This window comes from Coloeus monedula, assembly GCF_965178545.1.
Source record: "Coloeus monedula genome assembly, chromosome: 4".
Lineage (NCBI taxonomy): Eukaryota > Metazoa > Chordata > Aves > Passeriformes > Corvidae > Coloeus > Coloeus monedula.
Genome location: NC_138784.1, coordinates 2,436,408 through 2,458,699, shown reverse-complemented (window position 1 = coordinate 2,458,699; position 22,292 = coordinate 2,436,408). Strand labels below are relative to the sequence as shown.

General features: G+C 49.7%; 1 protein-coding gene across 1 annotated transcript in view; it reads right to left on the bottom strand.

The window, feature by feature from the left end:
• Positions 1–2,305: 2,305 nt before the first annotated feature.
• The window catches only part of WNT5B (Wnt family member 5B), a 70,668-nt gene continuing 50,681 nt past the window's right edge, over positions 2,306–22,292 (bottom strand). The window contains exons 2-5 of the mRNA XM_082281116.1: positions 17,268–17,398; positions 16,317–16,564; positions 10,463–10,755; positions 2,306–3,789 (exon numbers count right to left, since the gene is read on the bottom strand). Of these exons, the coding sequence (XP_082137242.1) occupies positions 3,331–3,789; positions 10,463–10,755; positions 16,317–16,564; positions 17,268–17,398 (1,131 nt within the window). The 3' untranslated portion in view covers positions 2,306–3,330. The remainder of the gene's footprint in view (positions 3,790–10,462; positions 10,756–16,316; positions 16,565–17,267; positions 17,399–22,292) is intronic.

The following is a 22,292-nucleotide window of genomic DNA, read 5'->3' as shown; positions in this document are numbered from 1 at the left end:
TTCCCCACCATAAAGCCCGAACAAGAACACTCTTCAGCATGGCGGCGTCAGAGTCAGAGAGAAAGAGAAGTGAGTCCCGTGGGACGGAGCTGGAAATGGCGACGGGAGAAAAGAGGGCGGTGCCGCGATTCTGGCGCGCAGCTTAAAAGAAACCTTCTTGCATGCCGTGGTAAGAAACTGTAATACCACAAACTGTTTGTCTCTTTAATCCATTTGAAGAACATGGGGGATGGAGTATCTTCGTGTGCCTGTGAAGATTGTGAAGAATGCCTATGCCAGGCTATATAGTAGTAAGAGGCTGTTAGAGACTTGTGGCAAAGAGCCTTTGTGTGCAGGCCAAAAGAACTTATCCTTAAAAAGATGAATAACCCCATGTGATGGCCCATGTTTTGCAGTGTGAAGGAACTGTGAGATTTTTCATGGGAGAGATGTTCTACACACAGCAGATTGTTTGTTTCCGGGCGGATCTGCTGTTGGTGGCAGTTTGGGAACCACGTGCAACTGAAGGAAAAACCCTTTTTTCCCTTAAGCATAAGAGAGAGACTTTTCAAGAACTGGAACACTGACAAACATCCCATGTTCTGTTATCCCTTGTGTGAGCTGAGTAAAAGGAGAGAAGTGCTGGGGGGGGGGGGGGGGGGATTTGCTTTAATTTTGTTTTGTTATTGTCTCTTTACTTTTAATTCTATTAGTAATAAAACTCTTTCATTGTACTGCAACTGTTTAAGGTTTGTGCCTGCTTTGCTTTTCTCCTAGTTCTTATCTCACAGAAGGAAAATAAGTAAGTAATGAATATTTTGAACCAAAACCACTACATTTAATTGGTGTTTCCGCCCGGTTTCAAACTCAACCCGCTACATCACTTCTCTCCGATGGCTGTAAGGTCCCAGTCCAATAGGAACTGCTGGCTCCAACCAGGCTGCCAGAGGTCTGGAATGCTGGGACAAAAGGCCAAAAAACATCTTTTTTCCATCCAGACAACATTTTAGGTGGAAAAAGAAGGACATATCCAGGGACACCCAGATGAACAGCAGCCCTAACAATGCCAACTGTTCCGCTCCCGAAGTTGTTTACACCCACAAAATTAATTGTGGTGCCAAACCGCAAGGAGAGTTGTGACTCCCAGAAATGTGTGGTCTTTATCAGAAAGGCCAGATGAAGTAATTTTGAACTATTAGACACATTAACAATGCCTGAGGGTGTCATACACAAATAGCTGACACCTTCAAGCACTGATGCAATAAGGATGGGCAAGAACATGAGGTGAGGGTGGTGGGAGGAAAGGTCTTTTTCAGATGTATCCAAGGTACAGGGAATTTTATTACACGGCTAGAAACAGAGAATCCCAGGAGTGAACAGCTCACACATTTGATCCAATCTTGGGCTCAGTCCAGCTCCCACTGAAGTTTAATGGGAGTTGGATCAGGCCACTGCACTCACATTTTTTCCATGCATGGAAAACTATTTCCGTTACTTTGAATTACAATACCACTGGCTTTGGATTTTATATAATAAAGTAAATCTAGGCCACTGTTTATATTCCAAAAAACTACATTCTGGGATGCCAGCAAATATATTGCCTGTTGGATTAAAAAAAAAAAAAAAACAAAAAACTGGACACATTGGTTTAAAAAAACAACAGCTCCTAATTATTAAGCATAATTTCTCTTCCTTGTGCTTTTCTGGAGTCCTCAAATATTTGAAGTATGGAAGGTACATATAAATTCTTCTCTGGTGGTTGAAATGGTGGAATCTGTAAAACTGCAATGTTTTATAAGAAACAGAGATTTAATATAAAAATAATCTTCATTACTGGATCATTGCTTATTGGCATATTCTGAGCATTTTAAAATTTACAGGGAAAAAAAAACCCAACACCCTTGCAATGTCAGTAACAAAGGGGATGTATACTAGCAAAGCCTTATATTTTGGGAATTGGTTTCTCTTGATTGTTCTGACTGCGAATGAACTCTGCAGATGCTGAGAGGTACAGGAAATGTCTTGTCCTAGAAACAGCATTTGCTCCCTGCTTTAGGAATTGGATTGTACTAAAATCCCAACGTGGTAAGACTGATTAGCAGACTTTGGTAATGCCTTCTGCCCTGGTACAGTTTTATTACAGTCTTTTATTACCAAGGAAAAACACAGAAAAGATTTCCATTGGTGAACACACACCCACACTCTGGGAGCTCACGTTCCTGTGGTTAACTTACGCCGGGGAAGAGCACGGCCCCTGCCCTCTGAAACACCGAGCGGCAAAATAAAAGGACCTCACCGAAAGAATGAAACAGAAACACACAGGTACACAAGCAACAGAGGGAAAGAAATGCCACTGGGGGGCATTTAATGTTAAAGAGAAACTATACAACTGGGCTGGTGGTGAAGAGGATTTAACAGAGCTGAACAAGGTGACCACCTGCATCCACTTCAGAGAGGAGAACCGGCAGCAGGATGAGGAGTGCTTACGCAGTCATGTGCGTGTGTGTGTGTGCAGTGCTTCTTTCCACTGACAAAATATACTCTGCAAACATCCCTGGCACCGGCAGCTTTTCCTCTGTAGTGAAAACTTAAGTTTCAGCACGGGATTAAAAGGAAAAGAAAAAAAATCGCTCACACAGAGAGCCATGTGGTTTGAGCTGGGCAGATTTCTCTCGGCCCAGGCGGTATGGAAGAGCAGGGTGCTGGCTTCAGGAGCACTCCCAGGCTGTGCACTGGTCAGCCACAGGTTGAACCTTCCTTCCTCACAAGAGCAGGCTGCGAACTTTCCTCTACCCCACTGTGGTCTGGGGAGCATCCAGGAATGGTTTACAAGACTGTGGATTTTAAGCCATACCCTTGCAGCCTTAGCTAACCTTCCCTCTAATGAGACAAAGCCCTTTAGAGGGACCGAGAATCAGTTCTGAATTCCCCAGTGCAGGATTTGAAATTTGAATAACTAGGACTCACCCATGTCTGGCTGTAATTTGCAATGTGCAGTTAACTATTGTGAAATGCTGAGATTTACTGATCAGAAAGAAGAAAGAACCCACTTGTCACCTTCTCACTGGCTTGCTTTCTGTAATGAAATAGCACGTGCTGGTGTGCTCTGCCAGCACCTCCTCAGCTTCCTCACGCTGACTGAAACATCCAAGGGGAGATGCACCCAAAGACAGATTCCCCAGCAGAACTGAAGGAATGCCGAATTAGCTGGCCTGATGGGGGAAATTTCAAAACCAAGATGTCTCTTAAATAAGCTTCTTTAATTATTATCATCATCTGTTTATTTATACAAATATAAAATATATTTATATAGATTTATATAATATAGATTTGTCGCTTTGGTGGCTCCTTTCATTTACAGACATACTGGTCAACGATCTCTGTGCACTTTTTACACTTGACATAACAGCACCAGTGGAACTTGCAGTGGCAGCGCTCCACCTGCACGCTCTTGAACTGGTCGTAGCCCCGGCCGCAGCACATCAGCTCGCAGCCATCCATGCCCTCCGAGGTCTTGTTGCACAGCCGGCCCTGGGTGCCCAGGGAGCCGGTGGTCTCATTGCGGAGGCAATAGTCCGGGCTGGGGTCCACGTAGACCAGGTCCTCCTGGGTGGGCATGTTGAAGCGGTTGTTCACCAGCTCCAGCTTGCCCTTGCGGCTGATCCTCATGGCCGCGGCGCTGTCATACTTCTCCTTCAGCAGGTCGCCCACCTTGCGGAAGTCAGCCAGCTGCAGCCAGCAGGTCTTGAGGCTGCACGAGCCCGACACGCCGTGGCACTTGCAGGCCACGTCTGCCAGCTTGTACACGGCCTGTGGGGAAAGAAATGCAATCAGGCAGAGCTGTGTTTATTCCTGCTGCACTGGCAGCTGGCTTAATTACAATGAATTCATCGCGCTTTCAGAACCGCTTTGATTATCCGGCAATTTCTGTTGTTTCGCCCTTCAGAAGAGACAAAGGTCTTCTCCTCCCCCTGTTGCGACTGCTGTGCTCCTGTTCCCTAAATATTTCTATTTCTGGTCACGCTGCCTGCAAACACGACTTCCTCACCCCACCTTCTTTCCCTCTGGCACATTTCTGGATTGACAGCAGGGTCAAGAGCAGGAGAAAAAGAGAAGTCCTCTTTGCGTGAACTCTGGAAATTCCCCACCTCACAGACCACCACGGTGTGGCATGTTTTTTCCATTCAGTGCTGCAGAAAGGGAACACCTGGGAACCAACCCATTTCCTACCACCCGCACCAGGAACCGACGCTATCGTTACAGGGACACATCTGCATCCTTTGGAAATAAATCCACGGACCCACACCCTTTCCCTTCCTCTCTCCCGAGAGGAGCTCGTCCAGGGGCAGTGTCCAGAGAGAGGCAGGCAGGGCTGGTGGTGCACAGGACGGACACATCTCCCTGGAAGGGAGCTCGAGGTGCTCACCAGGCATCCCTGGGCAGCACAGGGCTGAGCCAGGAGCCCTCACTGCGTTCCTGCGCCATCTCGTGCCCGGCTCCCTCCACTAGCAGGGCTGTCGCCAGGCAGAAGAGCCAGGATTTCAGCAGCACACGCGAGCTTTCCGTGCTGCCTGTTCCCAGGCACTTTCAGCCACGTTTTCGGGAGCCTGCGGGGGCTGCAGATGCATCATACCCCTGGAAATCCGGCATCAAAGTTAGCAAAGAGTCTTGAAATTCAGGGCAGCGAGTGTAAAACCCTCATCAGAGCGAGCACAGGATGTGAAGGGGAACAGTGTTTACTCTCCTCCTCCCCACACCAGCTGGGAGGCCAGAGAAGTACTGAGAAATAAAAACCAAGGAAAATCAACTGAAATGCAGGTTGGGTTTGTTCTTCCCATTCGTTTCAGAGATGGGTACAAAAGCACAACGCCGTGTGAGATCCTGACAGCTCTCAGCCACTGACAGAGCTTGCAAAGCAAGAATTGGGCATCCCCTCACCATCAGAGCTGCTCCATGTTACAGCAGCTTGATCCCCCATCCCTTGGCTCCTCATCCTCTCCCCATCAGGCTCACATCTGCTCTCCCGAGACCATCCTGCATCCTGCAGTGCTTCTGCCAGATCCCGCATGCCAAGCAGAGATGTTTGGCATCAGCTGCCAAATTACCACCAGCTGTATCTGGTGGGGGAGAGGAAGGAACATGAGAACAAAACAGGGTGCTCTGAAAGAGATGTCGATGTGTCTTCCAGCCAGGTTTTCTGCTGAAAAAAAAGCAGCCAAACACAGAGGTTTCTTTTCTGCCTCACTCACTGACGCAGAAGAAAGCTTCCCAGCTCTCTGCTTTCACGTGCCAAGGCAATTAAGGCAATTGAGCATACTGCAAGCAAAACCTTCTGCCTACAACAACGTTCTGGACCAGCAGGGAGAGGTCAGAGTTCTCCTACAGCAACTGGTTGCTCCTTGCCTAACTAAAGTCTAGTGCTTTTGACAGCTAGTGAAGATTCAATTTGGCTTAATGGCTAAATCACATGGAGGCCAATCCAGCTCCTGAGAAAGTCAATGGAGTGAGTCCTTGAAACAGAAAAGCTTTAGTTCTGCTCCTCAGAGCTCAATTTACTGAGGCAATCCCTGATGGAGCAATGTAACAGCAACAAGCTGGGAGTTAAGCACTTGTCTTGGATCAAACTACAGCTGCAGAGGACCAACCACACCGTTACTTTAGGATTCCTGCTGTACTATGACCAGACAGGCTACAGCTGAATTTCCTGAGCCCCAGACACTTACTATATCCTCACTGCACTGCCAGCCTGCTTGTTATAAGCCTGTGTTAGCACTTTTTGGTTATGGTTCTGTCAAATCCCAGGCCACTCATGCCTCCCTTGCCCTTGCACGTGGTTTTATAAAGTATTATGATTCTTCCTAATCCTGGGCTTTGTTCCTTTAGAAAAACACTGCAACTCAATCCCCTTCAGTTAATGTCATGGGAATGAGTTCACTCTGACTTGGCTTTAGGCAACTGATGCTCAAAACATCTGTTGTTTCGCCCATGTGGGCAGTAGCTGTTCTGGGGAAGGCCAGTGCTACCGGTTATCACAGGTGAGCACGGCGCTACTCAGCCCCCACAGCTCCCACCACCCATGTCCCGTGGAGGCAACCACAGCTTCTGCTGCTGAATTGCTCTCCCACTGTCCCCCTTCCCTGCCCAGATGAGGAGAAAGCAGAGGAAATTGGAGAATTCCTCTCCGACCAGGCTCAGGTCAAGGTAAAGAATAACAGACCCCACATGCAGTTCTGAGGGCAGGATCTGATCGATGGCCATGCCACTTAAACAGGTTGAAAATGCCTCTAATGGAAAGGCTTAAAGCCCCTTCCCATAAGCCCAAGTTCTCTTCCAATTCTTTTTGTGCAAGAATGGGAACAGGAAGAGAATTAATGGGTAATTCCTACGTGGTCAATTAGCCAGACCCCCTTGCAGGCTCTTCTGGCAGTGGCTGGAGTGACTGATGACTGAGGGCTGCCATTTGCTGACTGGGTAAACAGCGTGGAAGGACTGACTGCCAGACTCTGCCAGACAGAGCGACAGATAAGGAGTGGGGGTAAGCAAGAGAGGGTAATGGAGACCAGCTGGAAGAGAAAGACAGATGGAAGGAAAGGAGGTATTGAGATAACAGCCAAAGACAAACAAACAAGAGCAATAAAGCCAGAAGCCACCACCACAAGGACTCCGATGTGAAGTGAAGGGGTGATGGGGTCAGCACTGCCTGAAAGATAAAAGACCTCTGATCCCCTCCTGTCCCCGCCCAGCTCCTTCTGAGAACCACGGAGAGAAGGGACAATCTCTCTCCTGCCACCAGAGCCCCTCAGGATTCAAGGAGAACTTTCTCACCCATAGGAAACTGAGTGAAGGGACATGCCAAAAATCTGCCTACAAATCAGGAGGTATCAGCTGAAACCCTGGCTGTGACAGCAGGGCAGGGCTGTAGTGGGATGGCAGCTGGTGGCCACTCTGCAGTGCCCACTGCTGGGTCCCCAGCAGTCCTTTCTTTCAGCATAAACTTCTGGGAATGTGGAGTTACATACGCACCTTCCTACTTACAAAAGCAGTATCTCAGAGGTTTAGGGATGCAGGACTAGACAGGACCTCCTGGGTTATTAACTATGATCTCTTGCCATTGTGGGCACTGCTTCAAGTAACATTTTCCCTAAATGCATAGGATGCCCTTTTAAAAGCAATTACATTTTCAGCCACCATTATTCTGATTGCTATTCCAACAATAAAATATCTTTTTCTGATTTCTAGCATATGTGTATTTACTTTATGCCCATTTGCTATTGTGCCAAATTGGCTTTTTGCTTAAAAAGTACTTTTCCTTCCCTGTTATTTCTCCCACGAACACAGACATCAGTCATATCCTCTCTCCACTTTCACTTTACTAGGTTAAATATGGCAAGCTGTTCTAGCCCACTTTCTTTCAAAAAGATTCCTATCCCTTGGGTCAGCCCTAACAAGGCTTTTCTAGTCTGAGGTCATTTTACTTGGGAATATGAGAACATACAATACTTTGGGGCCTCACGAGAGCTTAATACAATGGCATTAGTATTCCCCATGTTGAATAAAAAGACTTATGTCTCGTGTGTTACAGGATATGTACCACCTTCCAAGCCACATTACATCTGCAGTCATTTGCAGCCGACTGCTGCGACCAGTTCTTTCCTACTCTTTTCCTAATGACTGAAGAGGTATTTCATACAAGGCCTCAGATGATGGGCTTAATGTTGTTTTACTGAGTGTCATTAGCTGCTGTACAAAATTCAGATTCTCCTCTGTAGTCATAATACCTGCCACCTTTGCATCAGCAGCAGAGTTCATCAGCCCGTTCCTAATGCTTGTGTTGAGGCTGAGAAACAAAAATAATAAGGGCAAGTCCTTGATGAGCTCTGCTAATCAAGCTCCATTAAAATCAAGCTCCATTCTTTTACACAACTTACTGATGTCTTTCCTTGAACCAGTTTCTTGTCCATCTCACAGCTACTGCAATTTTCATTGTATTTCCCAGTTTGACCAAGAATTTCCCATGTGGGCAATACCTCAAATGTTTCACTGAAGTTCATATAAATGAGACCTATCAGATCTAGCCTGCTTTGAGAAAATCGGTGATGTTCTAAATGATTGTATGATCAACCTTTGGAAGACTCTTCTCAAATTATTTCCTATTTTCCTCTGAGATATCCAATGCCCCCTGTTCCAACTTGATGCCCCAGGCAAAGCACTCACTCACTCAGGGTACCAAAACTTCTCTGCTTTAGACTCAGCCCCATCCTCATTGGCTGTCTCCTTTCTTCCAACCTCCTCCAATTTGCAAAGTTTAAAAAACTTTTGCTGCTTATTTCACTAGCCTTTGCAAGGTGTGACTCAGCATGATTTTTACTGTTCTCACCTCCTCTTTACACTTCTTGACCTCTAAGACAGAGCTTTTCACTATTTATTTGCTATCTTTTTTTTTCTCCTCCATTCTTAGTAGGCTCTTGGTCTATTCCTCACAGCTTCTCTGTGGCAGTTATTAATTCAGTGAGGCCTGGATATTCTTCCTACAACCTTCTTTCTCTTGTTGGCATGCAGAGTTGTAATGGCTTTAGCATCTTTGACTTGAAAGACTCCAGACCTCCTCCACATCCAGTTCCTCGGCTGAGCTTATTAACCAGCTCCCTTAGTTTATCAGAGTTTGTGGTTTGGGGTTTTTTTAATCCACAAGCTTAATTACACACTGGTTTATACTTCCATTTAATTTAGTCTAATCTAAAACGACTTGTGTTCATCTAATCTGTGTTACTGAGTTCACCTCAGACCAGGGGCTGTACTCTGTCTCTGGACCCCTCAAGGCAGTAAGACTGGCTGCTGGAGTCTCATGTTCACTCCTTGCTTTCGGCAGGGTATTTATTTGTAGTAATCCAAGTTCATGCTCCAGATATGTAGCATGTTCAGAGCAAGTAACGCAGAAAAGAATTGTCATATTCAGGCTACTACTCCACCACACCCCCCCCATTTCTAAGCAAATGCAGAGCCTCATCCAAGCCAAAAAAAAACCCCAATCCCAAACCAAAACTCACTGAGTTACACAGCTTTCAAGTCCAGGTTTTCACCTACTTCAAATCTACCCCGATTTGATTTTGCAAAGAACCATGAAGTACTTGCAATGCTTCCACTGACACATTGATTTCACAACCAAAAAAATAGAACAAATCATCTTTGGTGGCAAAATGAAGCTGGAATTACATGCAGAAAAGACAGACATCCAAGGGAAAGGGAAAGATGATTCAGTAACAATCAGAAGTAAGAAAGGGCAGAAAATTGATAAGGAAACTAAGGATATTAGTTAAGTATGTGCAGAAGAGCAAGACTAAGTACATTTAATGGGATTTTTTAAACATGTATTAGAAATAAAATTAACCTTTGAAAAGCTTACTTCTAGGGAAGAATGATAAAAATTTAAAACACCCTGGGGGAAATGCACAAATGTTCAAGCTAGTATTCCTGTCCTGCTTTTGGAAAGAGGCAGGATTACACAGCTGCACTGCATGTGAATGATGCTACACCTTCCAGGCTATTAATCACAGACAGAGGAATTGTGTGAAAAGCTGAAGTGCATACACTGAATGCATACAAAAGGGGTATGGGAAAATTGGAAAGGGACAGGAAAACGATTTGATGGCTGATGAGAACCTCTGAAAGTGAGCGAGTCTTCAGTGCTCAATCTAGCTTGTCAAGAAAGAATGGTGAATAAATTACAGTAGATAAATACTTGTATACCAAGGAAATTCTGATTACTAAGAGGGTTTTGGATTTAGCTGTAAAAGTCAGAAAAAGAACTGATTGGAAGCTGGTGCCAGATAAATTCAAATGATCATTAGGTTCAGAGTTGAAACAGGGATTAATGCTGGTAGCACACTACAAAGGGAAGTGATGGACTCTCCATCCCTAGGGGTCCTCAGATCAAAACTGTGAATCTTCTCAGAAAATGTTTCTCACCTAAATGCAAACTATTTATGGTGCCCAGTACCACAGTAACTGAGTAAGGCCTTGGTTTCAGAGAGAGCCAGGCTCCTGGCCTTATATTCCCAAAAATCTAAATTATGGTAGTAGAAGAGAACGCTACATGCCAAAAGGTTCTTCTCTTCACCACCAGCCTGTCACTTCCAGAACTCTGGGAAGCTGATTTCTTAGACATAAAACCTCAAAAATGGGCCATAACAGCACCTAGTTTAATTGGAAAGGGCTTGGATGTCTGCATATGTCTGCCATACAGTGTCTCAACAGACCCCAAAATTCACTGGCTTTAGCTGGCAGTGGAAGCCTGACAGTAAAACCGGAATACTGTCAATACTGTCTGTAATATTCACAAAAATGCAGAACATGTGACTGCACACTTCTACTGGGGCATCACTGGACTATCCCCCATCAAACCTCCAAGTAATGTGATATCCAGCTACCTCCAGCCTTCTGACTCCCCCTCTGTGAAAAAGGAAAGGGTCAACACTCCTCTTACCCTGCGGCCAGCCTCGTTGTTCTGCAGGTTCATCAGCATGCGAGCCTGCTCCTCCGAACCTCTCACGTAGTTCTTCTCCCTCTCCTTGGCATCCACGAACTCCTTGGCGAAGCGGTATCCGTACTCCACGTTGTCCCCGCAGCCGCCCCACAGCCAGTCCCGGGGCAAGTCCTTGGGCCGGGCGGCGCGGCTGCAGCCGCAGCTGGACAGCTCTCCCTCGCGGCACGCGCGGCTGATGGCGTTCACCACGCCGGCCGCGCTCACGGCGTAGGTGAAGGCCGTCTCTCGGCTGCCTGCAGGGAGGGTGACAGCAAATTAACCCCACGCAGAGCTCGCGTGGTGCGCGACACGCGGCCAGGAGCGCGCAAACAGCTACAGACAGCGCGGCGCGGCGTGCTCTGGGCAGCTGCGCGGGATTCACTGGAACGAGGGAATGCGACGGCCAAGTGCAAGGGCTCCATCCCGCTCTGGACAGCGGCTCCAGAGGCAGGGACTGCTCAGCCTCTTTCCCCATCACTTATCCTTTCATTCTAATCTGGAGGGAACCCTCAGCCAGCAAGAGGGTTGTTCACTTGCTGGAAATACAGCTGCTGACTTTGCCACTGCATTTGCCAATATTAAGAACAAGTAATGAGGTTGGGTCTGGGCAAAAGGAGCACTCTGGTTAAGCCAATTATTATTCTGGAATGGCTTTCATTTAATTGGGACATGCAGTCTTTATGGGCTCCTCTTCATTGAACTTATTTTGGTTTACATAAGGTCAGATGAAAATTATTTGTAGACAAAGTGAAGGAAACTCATTTTTACAGTACAGCACCAAGACAGAGGCTCTTCCACTGCCTGCAGAACCACAGCGCTGGAGAAGCAAAACTCCCATGTAGACCATAACAAATGAAAAGACTTTCCACTAGCAGGTTTACTAGAGACTGCCCTGCTTGGCGTGTATGCACTACACAGCTCAGCAGCTGAGCCAAGCAGCTGGATCAGGTCTCCAGCTCTGTATTCCTGGCAGGGATGCAGCCCCAGCGTGACCAGGGCACCAGCACAGCCAGAGCACTGCACGAGGCCAAGCACTGGGAGTGCTGAGTGTCTGCAGAGGGCGAGAGCGACAAGGAGGCAATCCACACCTGCACTCTCACCACATGTCTAATAAATAGCTAAACCAACACCTTCAGAGCCATTGTGCTCATCACCAAGCTTCCAGGTGATAAAGAGAACAACTGCCAAAGCGTCATTAGAATAAGCAATCTAATTGTGAAAGGCTACTCACACCAAACCCCAGCAAGATGCTCTCAAGCAAATTTTAATGACTTCAAAGGGCAGATCCTCAAAGCATGGTTTATCACCAGCTCAGGAGGCTCTCGGTGCCAGCTCCCTCAGCAAGGCTGAGCTGATGCATTTGGTGTGTTCTTGTTCCAATTTGCACGTGCTGACAATCTCTAATTAATAGCAGCTCATCACCAGCTTAGTGGTAATGACCCAAGACAAAGGTGAGGCTGTAAATGGCACCCACCTTGAAGAACAACTTTTCATTTTTTATCCCCCACCTAAATGAGAGATGAACACCAAGGGTTTCTGCTCTGGAACACAGCTGATAAAATGCTACAGGACACATAATACAGAAGGGAGGTCCTTACTCACAGGTCATTAGAAGAGAACTATCCTCACCCAACCTCCCTGGTCCAAGAGATAGAGAGGAGTGACTCCTAGTTAAGGCAACTCAGCTGAAACTGGCCCATAAGGGACCCAAAATCAAGCTTTTACTCATCTGGTTTGTTTTGCATGTTATGGGTATTTTAAGATAACAGTCCAATATGCAGTTTTGCCCCTACTTGTATGGAGAAAGCCCTGAGGACACACCAATCATCCTTTTAAGAAAAGCATTCCCCTGTCTATAGGGATTAAAATACATGCAAGGAAAGGACCTCACACTGTGACAGCTCATAAAACAGCCTGCATGACTCCAGGTGCTTAGCATCCTTACAGCCTGACTGAGATCCCTGAAAAGACACTGGGATTTACACTTTTACTGTCCATATTTTAACCATCTCCACCTGTCAGATGCAGAAGCACAACTCAGCGCGCAGCCCCCGCCTCTGCACGCGTTGTTGAGGCTGCTGAGGACGGCGGTGGGAGAACCTGGAACAAGTCACATCAGGGTGAGGGGTTTGTCTTTCCCCACCTTGCTGCCCACAAAGCAAATACTTGGAAAACCACTTGGGTTTTTGCTCGTCCTCTCCAAGTTCCCTCCAGCTCTACACCTCCGCGCTGTGGTCTCGAAGGACTGGGTTAGGGTTAGGTCATTCCCCGTTCTGCCCTCGCCCACATCTCCGCCGAGCTGCCGGGGCGCGGGAGCGGCTCTGCCCGCCGGCGGGAGCTCCGCGGAGCTCTGCTGCCCTCCTGTGCCCGCGGCCACCGCGCCGGGGAGCCGGGGAGCCGGGAGCGGCCGCCTCCGGGCCACCGGCGGGGATGCGACCTGGCAGCACCCAGGCAAGGCTCGGCGCCCACGGCACGCCTCTCTGCAGCTGCTCGAGGAGGAAAGGGGAGAAGAACGGACCCCGTTGGGGAGACTGACACAAAAGCGCGTCGCTTTAACTTTTTCAATGAAAAAGTTTTCGTTTCAACTCGTTGTTTTGAAAAGCGTTACCCTGAAGTTTGCCGATCTCAAAGAAAAACAAGGAAAAAATATTTCTCTTTGTTCCCTGCTTTTATGACTATCTTCCCCCCCCTTTTAGCACTTGAAAAGGCAGAAGAGATAAGATCTTTGGCTCCAGAAATGACTGGACTAACCTGGAAACTCCAGCCTTACATTTAGGATTCCGCTGGAGGAGGTATGTTCTCTCCTCCCCCTAAGGAAATTCTAACATGACCTTTTGGGGTGCTCTGTCCTCTCCCCCTCATAAATGTAGCAGTAAGGAATGTGTCTGTATATAATGCATAGAGCTATATATACACACACATGTGCAGTCTAAAATCTGTATTGACACAATAGGAGGAAACTTTGGAAGGATAATTTTTTACATCATTAGATATTGTTATTGAATAAACCATATTTAAAAGCTAAGAGCAAGTCTCATGACAACACAAACACTAGAGGAAAACAACGCTCCAAAGCAGCCTATTTCAGTGCTATGGGTGCCCCTCCAAAAGCTTTGTATCCCTGGACTGCCTCACTCCCATGAAAAGCACAAAATGAAGGTGTAATGATTAAACACAGACCGACCAGCTCTCCTGTTTCTGAGCTGAGTCAAGTTCTGCGACAGAGAGAGGAAACTGATCTTCCAGGTTTCTGAGTGAACACTCTCACAAAGATCTCCCAGGCTTTGGCCCAGTCAGGTTCTCCTCCCCTCTCACAATCTAGTCCAGCTCAAGACATCATGTAATGCATGCCATGCTCGCATCGGTGGGTGGGCAGCCGAGGGTTGTTGGCACACTATACACCTTCTGGGTCCTTCTTATCTCCTTTCCCCTCCCTCTCCACAACAATCTGGCATGCCTGTGCACTCTTGCAGATATTCTGGTCTCCAGACCTTTCTCGTGCCATTGGCACAGAGTACAGAAAAAGGGCTGTGCTCCAGATTTGGGGCTCAGAGGTTGAAAACAGAAGACAGACACACAGTATGAACCCAGGGAAGAATGACTTTATATCTGGCATAACCTGAGAGATTGAAAGGCTTTGTCTTCTTCCCCAGTGTGGAAAATATATTTGCTGAAATGATAAGCAATGACTCATTACGAAGTAGGAAAATGTAAAAGCGGAAGGTGAAGCTATAAAAAAAGAGCAGAAGCAGCATCTCCCTCCACAGCAGCTTATCACTGACACAGATAACAGCCATGAATCACCAAAGATCCCGGAACATCCCAGGACACCTTTGGTGACAGTTTTCTTTTGAGCAGTCTTGTGCTGGAGTATAAGCATCTGAAAGTGCTCTAACTGACCAGAGAATGGTTTCAAAGCTCTGTTGGGACAGGTTTTCAAAGAGTGGGCAGCTGCAGGCAGTCACCTCACAGACACTGCCATCAGCAGATTCCCACTACAGATACAACAGGGCTCAGCAAACAAATGCTCACACACACAAACCCAACAGCAGGAGCAATGGTCATACCCATCACATACCTACACCACCTCTGCCTTCACCAAAACACAAAGAAATCTACTCCCAATCTCAACTAATAGGACCAAATTCATTTTAGAGAGAAGAAATCCTCCCACTTCTGCTATCCACTCTAGCTCCTTCTTCCTGTACACATTCGGATTCTTCCTGACAGCTTTTCATCCTTCAGCTCTGATCTTTGCTCCCTTAGCTCACCCTTACTTCTCTTCTCCAACTATGGACCCTCTCACTGCACCAACCTAGAGCTACACGAAGCTACTGGAGAATGAGGATTGCTCCAGAAGGAGATTCCTATTTTCTTGCATCCTTGTGGAGCCACAAGTATTTCTTTGGGGATTTGAAATTTACACCGTTCTTTCAGGGAAGTTAGATGTGAGGGAGTGACGTCACAAAGGAGAGATGGAGGTGTATTTTCTGCCCTTTTCCTTTGGTGGATGAAATTCCAGTTTTCATCCCCCAAAGCACAAGTTTTAACAATCTGGAATTGCATGCAGCCCCATCTGGCCACCACCCTTGCTATCAGAAAGAGAGAGATCAAGGATGCACAGATGCCTTGGATGTGTGACAGGAACTGGAAGTATATGTCAGGAAACGGCATTTCCCAGGGGAGTACCCCAGAGAAGAATTGTTGGGGTATGAGCTGGGCAGAAAGGGAGGAACTAGAATAGCTCTAGTGGGCTGAATTAGGAATTCTGCAAGACTAACACATGCAGAAATATCCCTAGAATTCTCTAGGATGACACATGAATTTCAGGATCAAAGGAAGAGCTCTCAGGGCTTTGTGCCCTATCGCCTTAATGCCCCAGAGGTATTAAAGATGCATCTCTTGGTGTCCTGCTGCCTGTGCAGTTTTTTTGAGAGCGAAGCCAAAAGAAGTGCGAGCAATACTGGGGATACAGGAGCTGAAGGTCTTTTTCCATCCCTCGAGTTCACAACCGAGAAACAGTTCTGATTCTTCAGTGTAAATGATTGGCTTTGTGGGTGGGAAACAAAACCTTCAGACAGGGGTTGTGAGAGTGAGAGAGTGTGAGTGAGTGTGTGTGTGTGTGTGTTTGTGTGTGGCAGTTTTAACACCTTTCTTTATTGGCCTGGCTGTCGGACATATCAAACCATTTCTCAGTTTCTTGCCATCCGATGATTGCATTTCAAAAGGAGCTGGGACAATGAAGCTAGGTCACACCTCAATTCAAGTGCAGCAATGGCCTGTCAATGTGCCTCTTAGGGCCAGCAGGGCAGGAATTATAAAAATCTCTTAGGTTTACACAGAAAGTGGCAGTACAGGGAAGGGGGGGAATTTCCATGCCCGTACTTCCCACATCTCAGGGCTGCATTCCCTGTCCGAGATGCTGGGAACGATAACACGGGGCCATTGTTCCTGGCTCCAGCTTCGTCCCTCATTACCTTTAAAGAAGCACACAAAACAGAGGCAGCTCCCCCTCTTCCTGACCTTCCCGTGCTCCCCCCGAAACAAACTGTGTCCCCCCGCTGCCCCAGCTGGCTCCTGCTGCGGCCGAGGTGCGCTGGTGCCACCACCCAGGCACAGGCAGCACTCGGGCAGCGCCTGCACACCAGGGAACGGGAGAGCTCCTTAAAGGCAGCTCTAGGAGCCGTGCTAATGGGGCTCATCACTCCTGCACGTGTATTTGAAGGACGGGAGAGAGGTGCAGAGGGACAGCCGGCCTGCGCCCAGCGCTTCCCCGTACTGCTGCGTGTACTTCTGCACTACCTGGTGCTCCTACCTATTTTCATGACCCTCCCAAAGACGGAAGTGTTGTCCACCGTGCTGCAGTTCCACCGCCGCTGCCGAAACTGGTACTGGCACTCCTTGATGGCGCTGCGGGCCCCTTCCCCGATGAACACCATGTGCTCCTGGTAGAGCTGGCAGAGCTTGCGCTGCCCGGGGGACAGCCCCGGCAGCTGGCTGCACACCGGCTGGGCGCCGATGATGTACATCTCAGGTCTCTGGATGGGGTTCATGGCCAAAGACCTACGATGAGAAAAACATCCCAGGGAGTGTGGAGGGAGAAGTCCCCTCCGCGAAGCGCCCGACACCTCTCCCCACCAGCCCAGCCCAGCCCCGCTCCGGGAGCCCGGGCGCATTTCTCATGTCAGCTGCCTCCCTCCACGGCTCTGCCAGATGCGAGGCTTTTTTCCAGGGCTCTAGCGGGAGCAACACTGTTCGTCTGTAACCCGAGTTTAAACAGAGAGGACACCCGGGATGGGGAGGGGGCAGAGAGAAAGCTCAGCACTTTCTCTGCACGAGAAAGCGAGCAGCTATTTTACACAGCGCCAGCGAGCGATGCCTGCCTTTGAGCCAGGCTATTTTCCGCTCTTCGGGGGAAGGGGGCTCCGCGGCTGCTCCCAGGGCTTTTGGCAGCGGGTAGGAAACCTTACCCATCCACTCCCTACGCATTCCCCACATCCTAAAGCCCAGACGGCATTTCAGCGAGCCCGTACAAAAGGAGCCCAGAAATGCCTGGAGGAGAGGGGCTGCGTCCCACGTCTCCCGAAACTGGGCAGGGACAGCGGGAGAGGGGGAAACCTGGAGAGAAGCGAGCGGCTGTGAAAGAAGCCCGGGAGGCAGGGCAGCTCCCGCGGAGGGCGCAGGGCAGGGAGCTGCCGCCCGGCCCCGGACGGTCCCGGTCCCCGGCCCGCGGCGGACAAAGGCGCCGCCGGCTCCCCTCACTTACCACCAGGAGTTGGCGTCGGCCACCGGCGAGGTGCAGCTGCAGAGGAGCGCGGCGGCGAGGGCCAGCCTCGGCCCGGTCATGGTGGGCTGCGGGGGCAGCCCCCGCGGAGCCGGCCGCCGGGACGGGGCGCCCTGCGGAGAAGTGCCGAGGAGAAGCCCTGGAGCGGGGCCTGCGTGCGGCGGGGGCGCGGCGAGCTCAGCCCGGCTGCCGCCCCCTCCCACCCCGCAGGACCCTCCCCCGGCCACCGCCTCCCGGGGGCTCCGGCGGCGGCCCTGCCTCCCGCCCGCCCCCGGCCCCGGGGCAGGGGCCGCGCTGCCGGGGCTCCGCCGCCGGAGCCTCCCGGCCCGGCCCGGGGGCGCTCGGGGCTGTTCTCGCCCTTGCGGGCGTCGGGAGGGCTTCCCGGAGCCTCGGGGCCGCCCCCGGCCCGGCCGCCTTTGATGCGCCCCCGGCCCGGCGGTGCCAGAGCCCCGCGGCCGCAGGTGTGCGGGCAGCCGGCGGGGCACATCAAAGCCCCGCTGCCTTTGTAATGCAGAGTCGGCTCGGAAATGAGCTGCCCCCTCCCCAAAACGGCCTCCAGAGGGGCCCCGCGCCACGGCCCCAGCCCCGTGCCCCGGGTGGGGGGTCTGCGAGGCTCGGCCGGGCCGCCAGCGACGAGTGCAGATAGGGCTGGCACCGGAGCCTAATGGCGTTATGGGCAGGGGAGGTGGACAGGAGAAAAGCTTCAAAGGCTCCTCTTGCCCAAACACCCTCTCCCTTCCCCACTGGAATCACCGCGAACATCGAAGGCAGGGCAGTCCGGCAGCTCCTCAGCCCCGTCTCTCCCAGACACCGGCAGAAAGCGAATGCATACATCCTGCACTGCGCAGGTACTTCTAACATGCTCCTCACACCCTGCCTCCTTCATGCCCGTAGGGAAACAGCCACCGTATCACACCATCGACGCTTCCGCTGCTGCCTCCATCTCTGCGAGGCTTCCCACTGTCCTGTCCTACCCTGCACCACACGGTTCCCATCTCTCTTCCACGGAAAAATGCCCCCCGTCCCAGCCTGCTCACCGGGCCTGATGTCCCCCCAGCCCAGCCCAGCCCCTGCAGCAGCGGGTCCCCAAAGGCAGGCTGAACATGCGGGTCCCCCCAGGCTGTGGCTGCGCGGTACACGAGTACCCAGCCTTGCCGTCTGCCTCGCGAGCAGCACCCGAGACATGAATCACCAGCCTCGGCAGCTCAGACTGCTGAAGTATATTTTTTATCGAATTCCTTGCACCCGCCACGGTGGACTTGCTGTGTTTGTTTGCAGCACGCTTCGCTTCCTCCCCCGTCCAGATGTGCTGTACCTGCAGCTGGTGGCCCATCTCACCTGGCAGGCAGATGTGGGGCTGCAAGTGCCAGAATTAGCCTTAGGACAAAAAAGCCTTGTGTGACCCAGCACCTCAGTGGGAGGGGGGTTTTACTGCTTGGGCACAGCAGGATCCATGTCTGAAGAAAACAGGGTGACTTTATTCACATCTTCTATATCCTCCCTTTTCCTCCTCCCACAGCCCCGAGCGTGACGGAGGGATGGCGAGGTGTATGTGTGTGTAGCCACGCATACATGTTTTGGGTCTGTTTCTATAGGGAATAGACAGAATGGAAAGTTTATCTCCGTGAGTCTGGGGAGGAAGGAAGTTGTGTATGGATGAATGGCTTTTCCATGACAAACAATGAGTCTGCACAGACATGGTGTGATGTCACCTAAAGAATTTCCAAGCCAGCCTCAGATACAGAAAACCTTTTCGCTGGCAGAGATGAGTGCGTCCCACCTTTCCATCTCGCCACAGCCAGAAAGAAGAACCAGGGAAAAAAATAAAAGCCCTCGCTGTCTCACACACACACACACGCACAAGGCATGTGCCATGTAAATAGATGACATGATGGGAGAAGTGCATCTCCAAGCTTTGCTCTCACCCTGTGGATTCTGAGAAAGGAGTAAACCATGGCGAGCCGCCCGGGTGCCTCTCCCAGCCAGGAATGTGAGACGGCAGCAGCTGATGAGGCAGTTCCACAAATACAGGTGATGTCAATGTCCGTGCTCGTGTGAGCTTCTCCGAGCACATGTGCGCAGTCGCAGCACTCCACGGGGCAACCAGGACACACCACCGGGCAGCCCTGCACTGCTGCTCCACTGACAGCACCGTGGTGTGCTGGAAACAAAAACCTCTCCAGCCGGGAAAGCCTGGGAGATGCTCACGTGAAGCTTGGTCCAGAAACACATGGCATTAATTAAATATCTCATTTTAAGTATTAATACGCACAGGCAGATGATGCTTAACAACAGTAAAGTGTTATGAATACTGCCGGTAGCAACCTGACTGCCAACGAGCACAAGCAAGGCAGTGATCTTATTCTGAAACATAAGTACTGCTGGATGGGATAAGATCAGCCCAATATCCTGTCAAAGGTGGCAACTAAAGGAGTTCCTTCAGCAGGAGAGGTCTCAAACTCTGAATTCTACCTAAAATCTGCTGCTGGTGAAAGCAACCGCCATTGAGCCAATATGTGAATTACGGCAGCGAGTCCTTTTCAAGGTGCTGGAAATAATTTCTTCACCGGCTGTGTTTATGACTTCAGATAAAGTGATAATAGCAGGTGAGGCATTGCTGCAGGGATTTAGCCTCAGCCAGCAACTTCCAGACCGAAAGCTGAAAAGTGCTTGGCTGGTGGTCTGAAGAATATGGTCTGCCCCTCTTGTGCCTGTTCCTACTTGCCTCCAAAATCCTGCATGTGAGGTTTTGATTTTGTAAATAAAAAGCTTGCATTATTTTTTAAGCCCAACTGTGGGGCTGGTTCAAACAGCTTTGTGAGGTTATTTGCCCAAGCAGGGCTGGGTGGGAGACATCAGTGAAATTTTGTGAGGATGAGAGGTGGGGTGAAGCAGGGCTGCTGGTGGGCTGGGATGAACGGAGTCAGCAAAGCATTAGGTAGGATGGCCCAACCTCGCTGCAGGCAGACCTCCCCTCCTGGCCATCATCCCTGTCCACCCTTCCCCATCCAAGTGACTCCCACTTTCATCCCAAACCATCCTTCCCCTGCAGCAGCCCACTCACACCAACTCAGACCACTCCTGCTACACTAGGGGAGGAAGGAGCAGGAGGAAGAACTCCAAAACCACAGGTTGCTCTTACTTCTGTGGAAAAAGGCCCCATCCCACCCCTTCCAGTGGGCATGGATCACTCAAACAGCAGAAGTGAACCTGCTGGAGCACTGCAGGTCTGATGCTTGCACCCAGACCGCTAAGGATCACCTGGGCCAAGTAAGGAGCTGTCACCTGAAAACAGGATGTGAATCTCAACCCTTAGATTAAAGATCCAATGCTTCTCAGAGGGCAGAGCAGCGGCACCAAGCCTCATCTAAGTAAAGCCTTGGCATTGTGCTGCATTCAACAGTCTGCTGCCCTAGGCAACTGTCTACTGTGTTGGCTGGCTGCCTGAAATTTGTACCTGTGTTTGCCTTTGTTTGCTTTTCAGAGGTGACAACTGTACATGGAGCATGAATTTACACATCTAGTTTCCAAAGTCACAGCAAAGCAGTTGGAGAGCTATCACTGCTTTCCCAACACTGTCCCTGCCATGTTTGCTGGAGGGAAGCTGCAAGACTCCAAGAAAGGGAGGTCATGTCCATGAGATCATTTGCAAAGATTTGGCAGACCGTGAAAAGAGCTGAACCCTTGCTGGAAGACAGCCCTGATAAATGAGAAAGGGAGGGTTACTCATGCAAATTCCTTGTCCTATCCTTATTGTTTTTTAAAAATTTGGGATGTCCCCAAATGTGACACAGATCTTTATCGAGTGCTATAAGGAGTGTTGAAAGAAAACATCTCTTCCACATAACTCCAATGTTCCTGATTTCTGCAACTTGTCTGATCTCTTCTTCTGGTCTGGGGAGAACTGGACATACATTCTTCCTGTAATGATCAGGAGCTTCCTTTGAGTTCCTGTCTACTCCTGCAGCCTGACTGTAGTTCAGTGCTTGCTTTTAATGCCTCGCAATGTCCAGGGCATCCAGAAACACTTATTTCTCTCCCTGATATGAGACACTTACTCAAGATGTGAAGGATATTCACTGAAGCAGTCTCCTCTGCTTAAGGAGCCAGTAGAGATGCACTGCCCGGTGTCATGGTTTAACCCCAGTTCCTTCTCCCTGCCCCAGCTTGTATTGCTGAGCATAACATCATACGGTCTGGGGCATCCCTTTGGCCAGTTGGGATCAGCTGTGTCCTTCCCCAAATCCTTGTGCACCCCCAGCCCACTCGCTGGCAGGGTGGGGTGAGAGGCAGAAGAGGCCTTGACTCTGTGCAAGCCCTGCTCAGCAATAACCAAAACATCCCCGAGTTATCAACACTGTTTTCAGTCCAAATCCAAAACACAGCCCCATACCAGCTACTATGACGAAAATTAGCTCTACTCCAGCCAAAACCAGCACACCCAGGAAGGAGGCTTTACATGTGCTGCTCCAAGGGGAATCCCTGCCCTCTGGTTCTGTGCCATGGACCTGCTGCTGACAGCATCAAGAGATGTATCGTAACGTCCTGCTATCCATCTGCTTCTGGCAGACAGGCTTTAACCACAGCTCTTACTAAGACTTCAGGAATCTCATTAAAGTCACATACTTGCCCATTCAGCTGAACCAGTTTTAGAGGGAGTGTAGATGAAAAAAGAAGAAGAAGGGAAAAAAAAAAAAAAGCTGAAATCACTGGAAGCTAAATTGCAGTCTTCACGCAGAAACCTAAATCATCTTTTATCTCGCCACTCCCTGACTTGTCTGGTTCTGCGCTGCTCCCCTGCTGCCAGCCTGTCCTCTCTCAGCATTGTACCACCACACTGCTGTACTGGCATCAACCTTCCCAGATCTAAATGTGTTTATTTATTTGTACTGCAATTATTACTTAGCCAGCAAACTGGAGCCACCTCCATAGGCCCAGACACAGCTGGGATGTTAGAGAAGGTGTAATAAAACCTTCTTGAAGTATCCCAGCACATCAGTCCTTCAT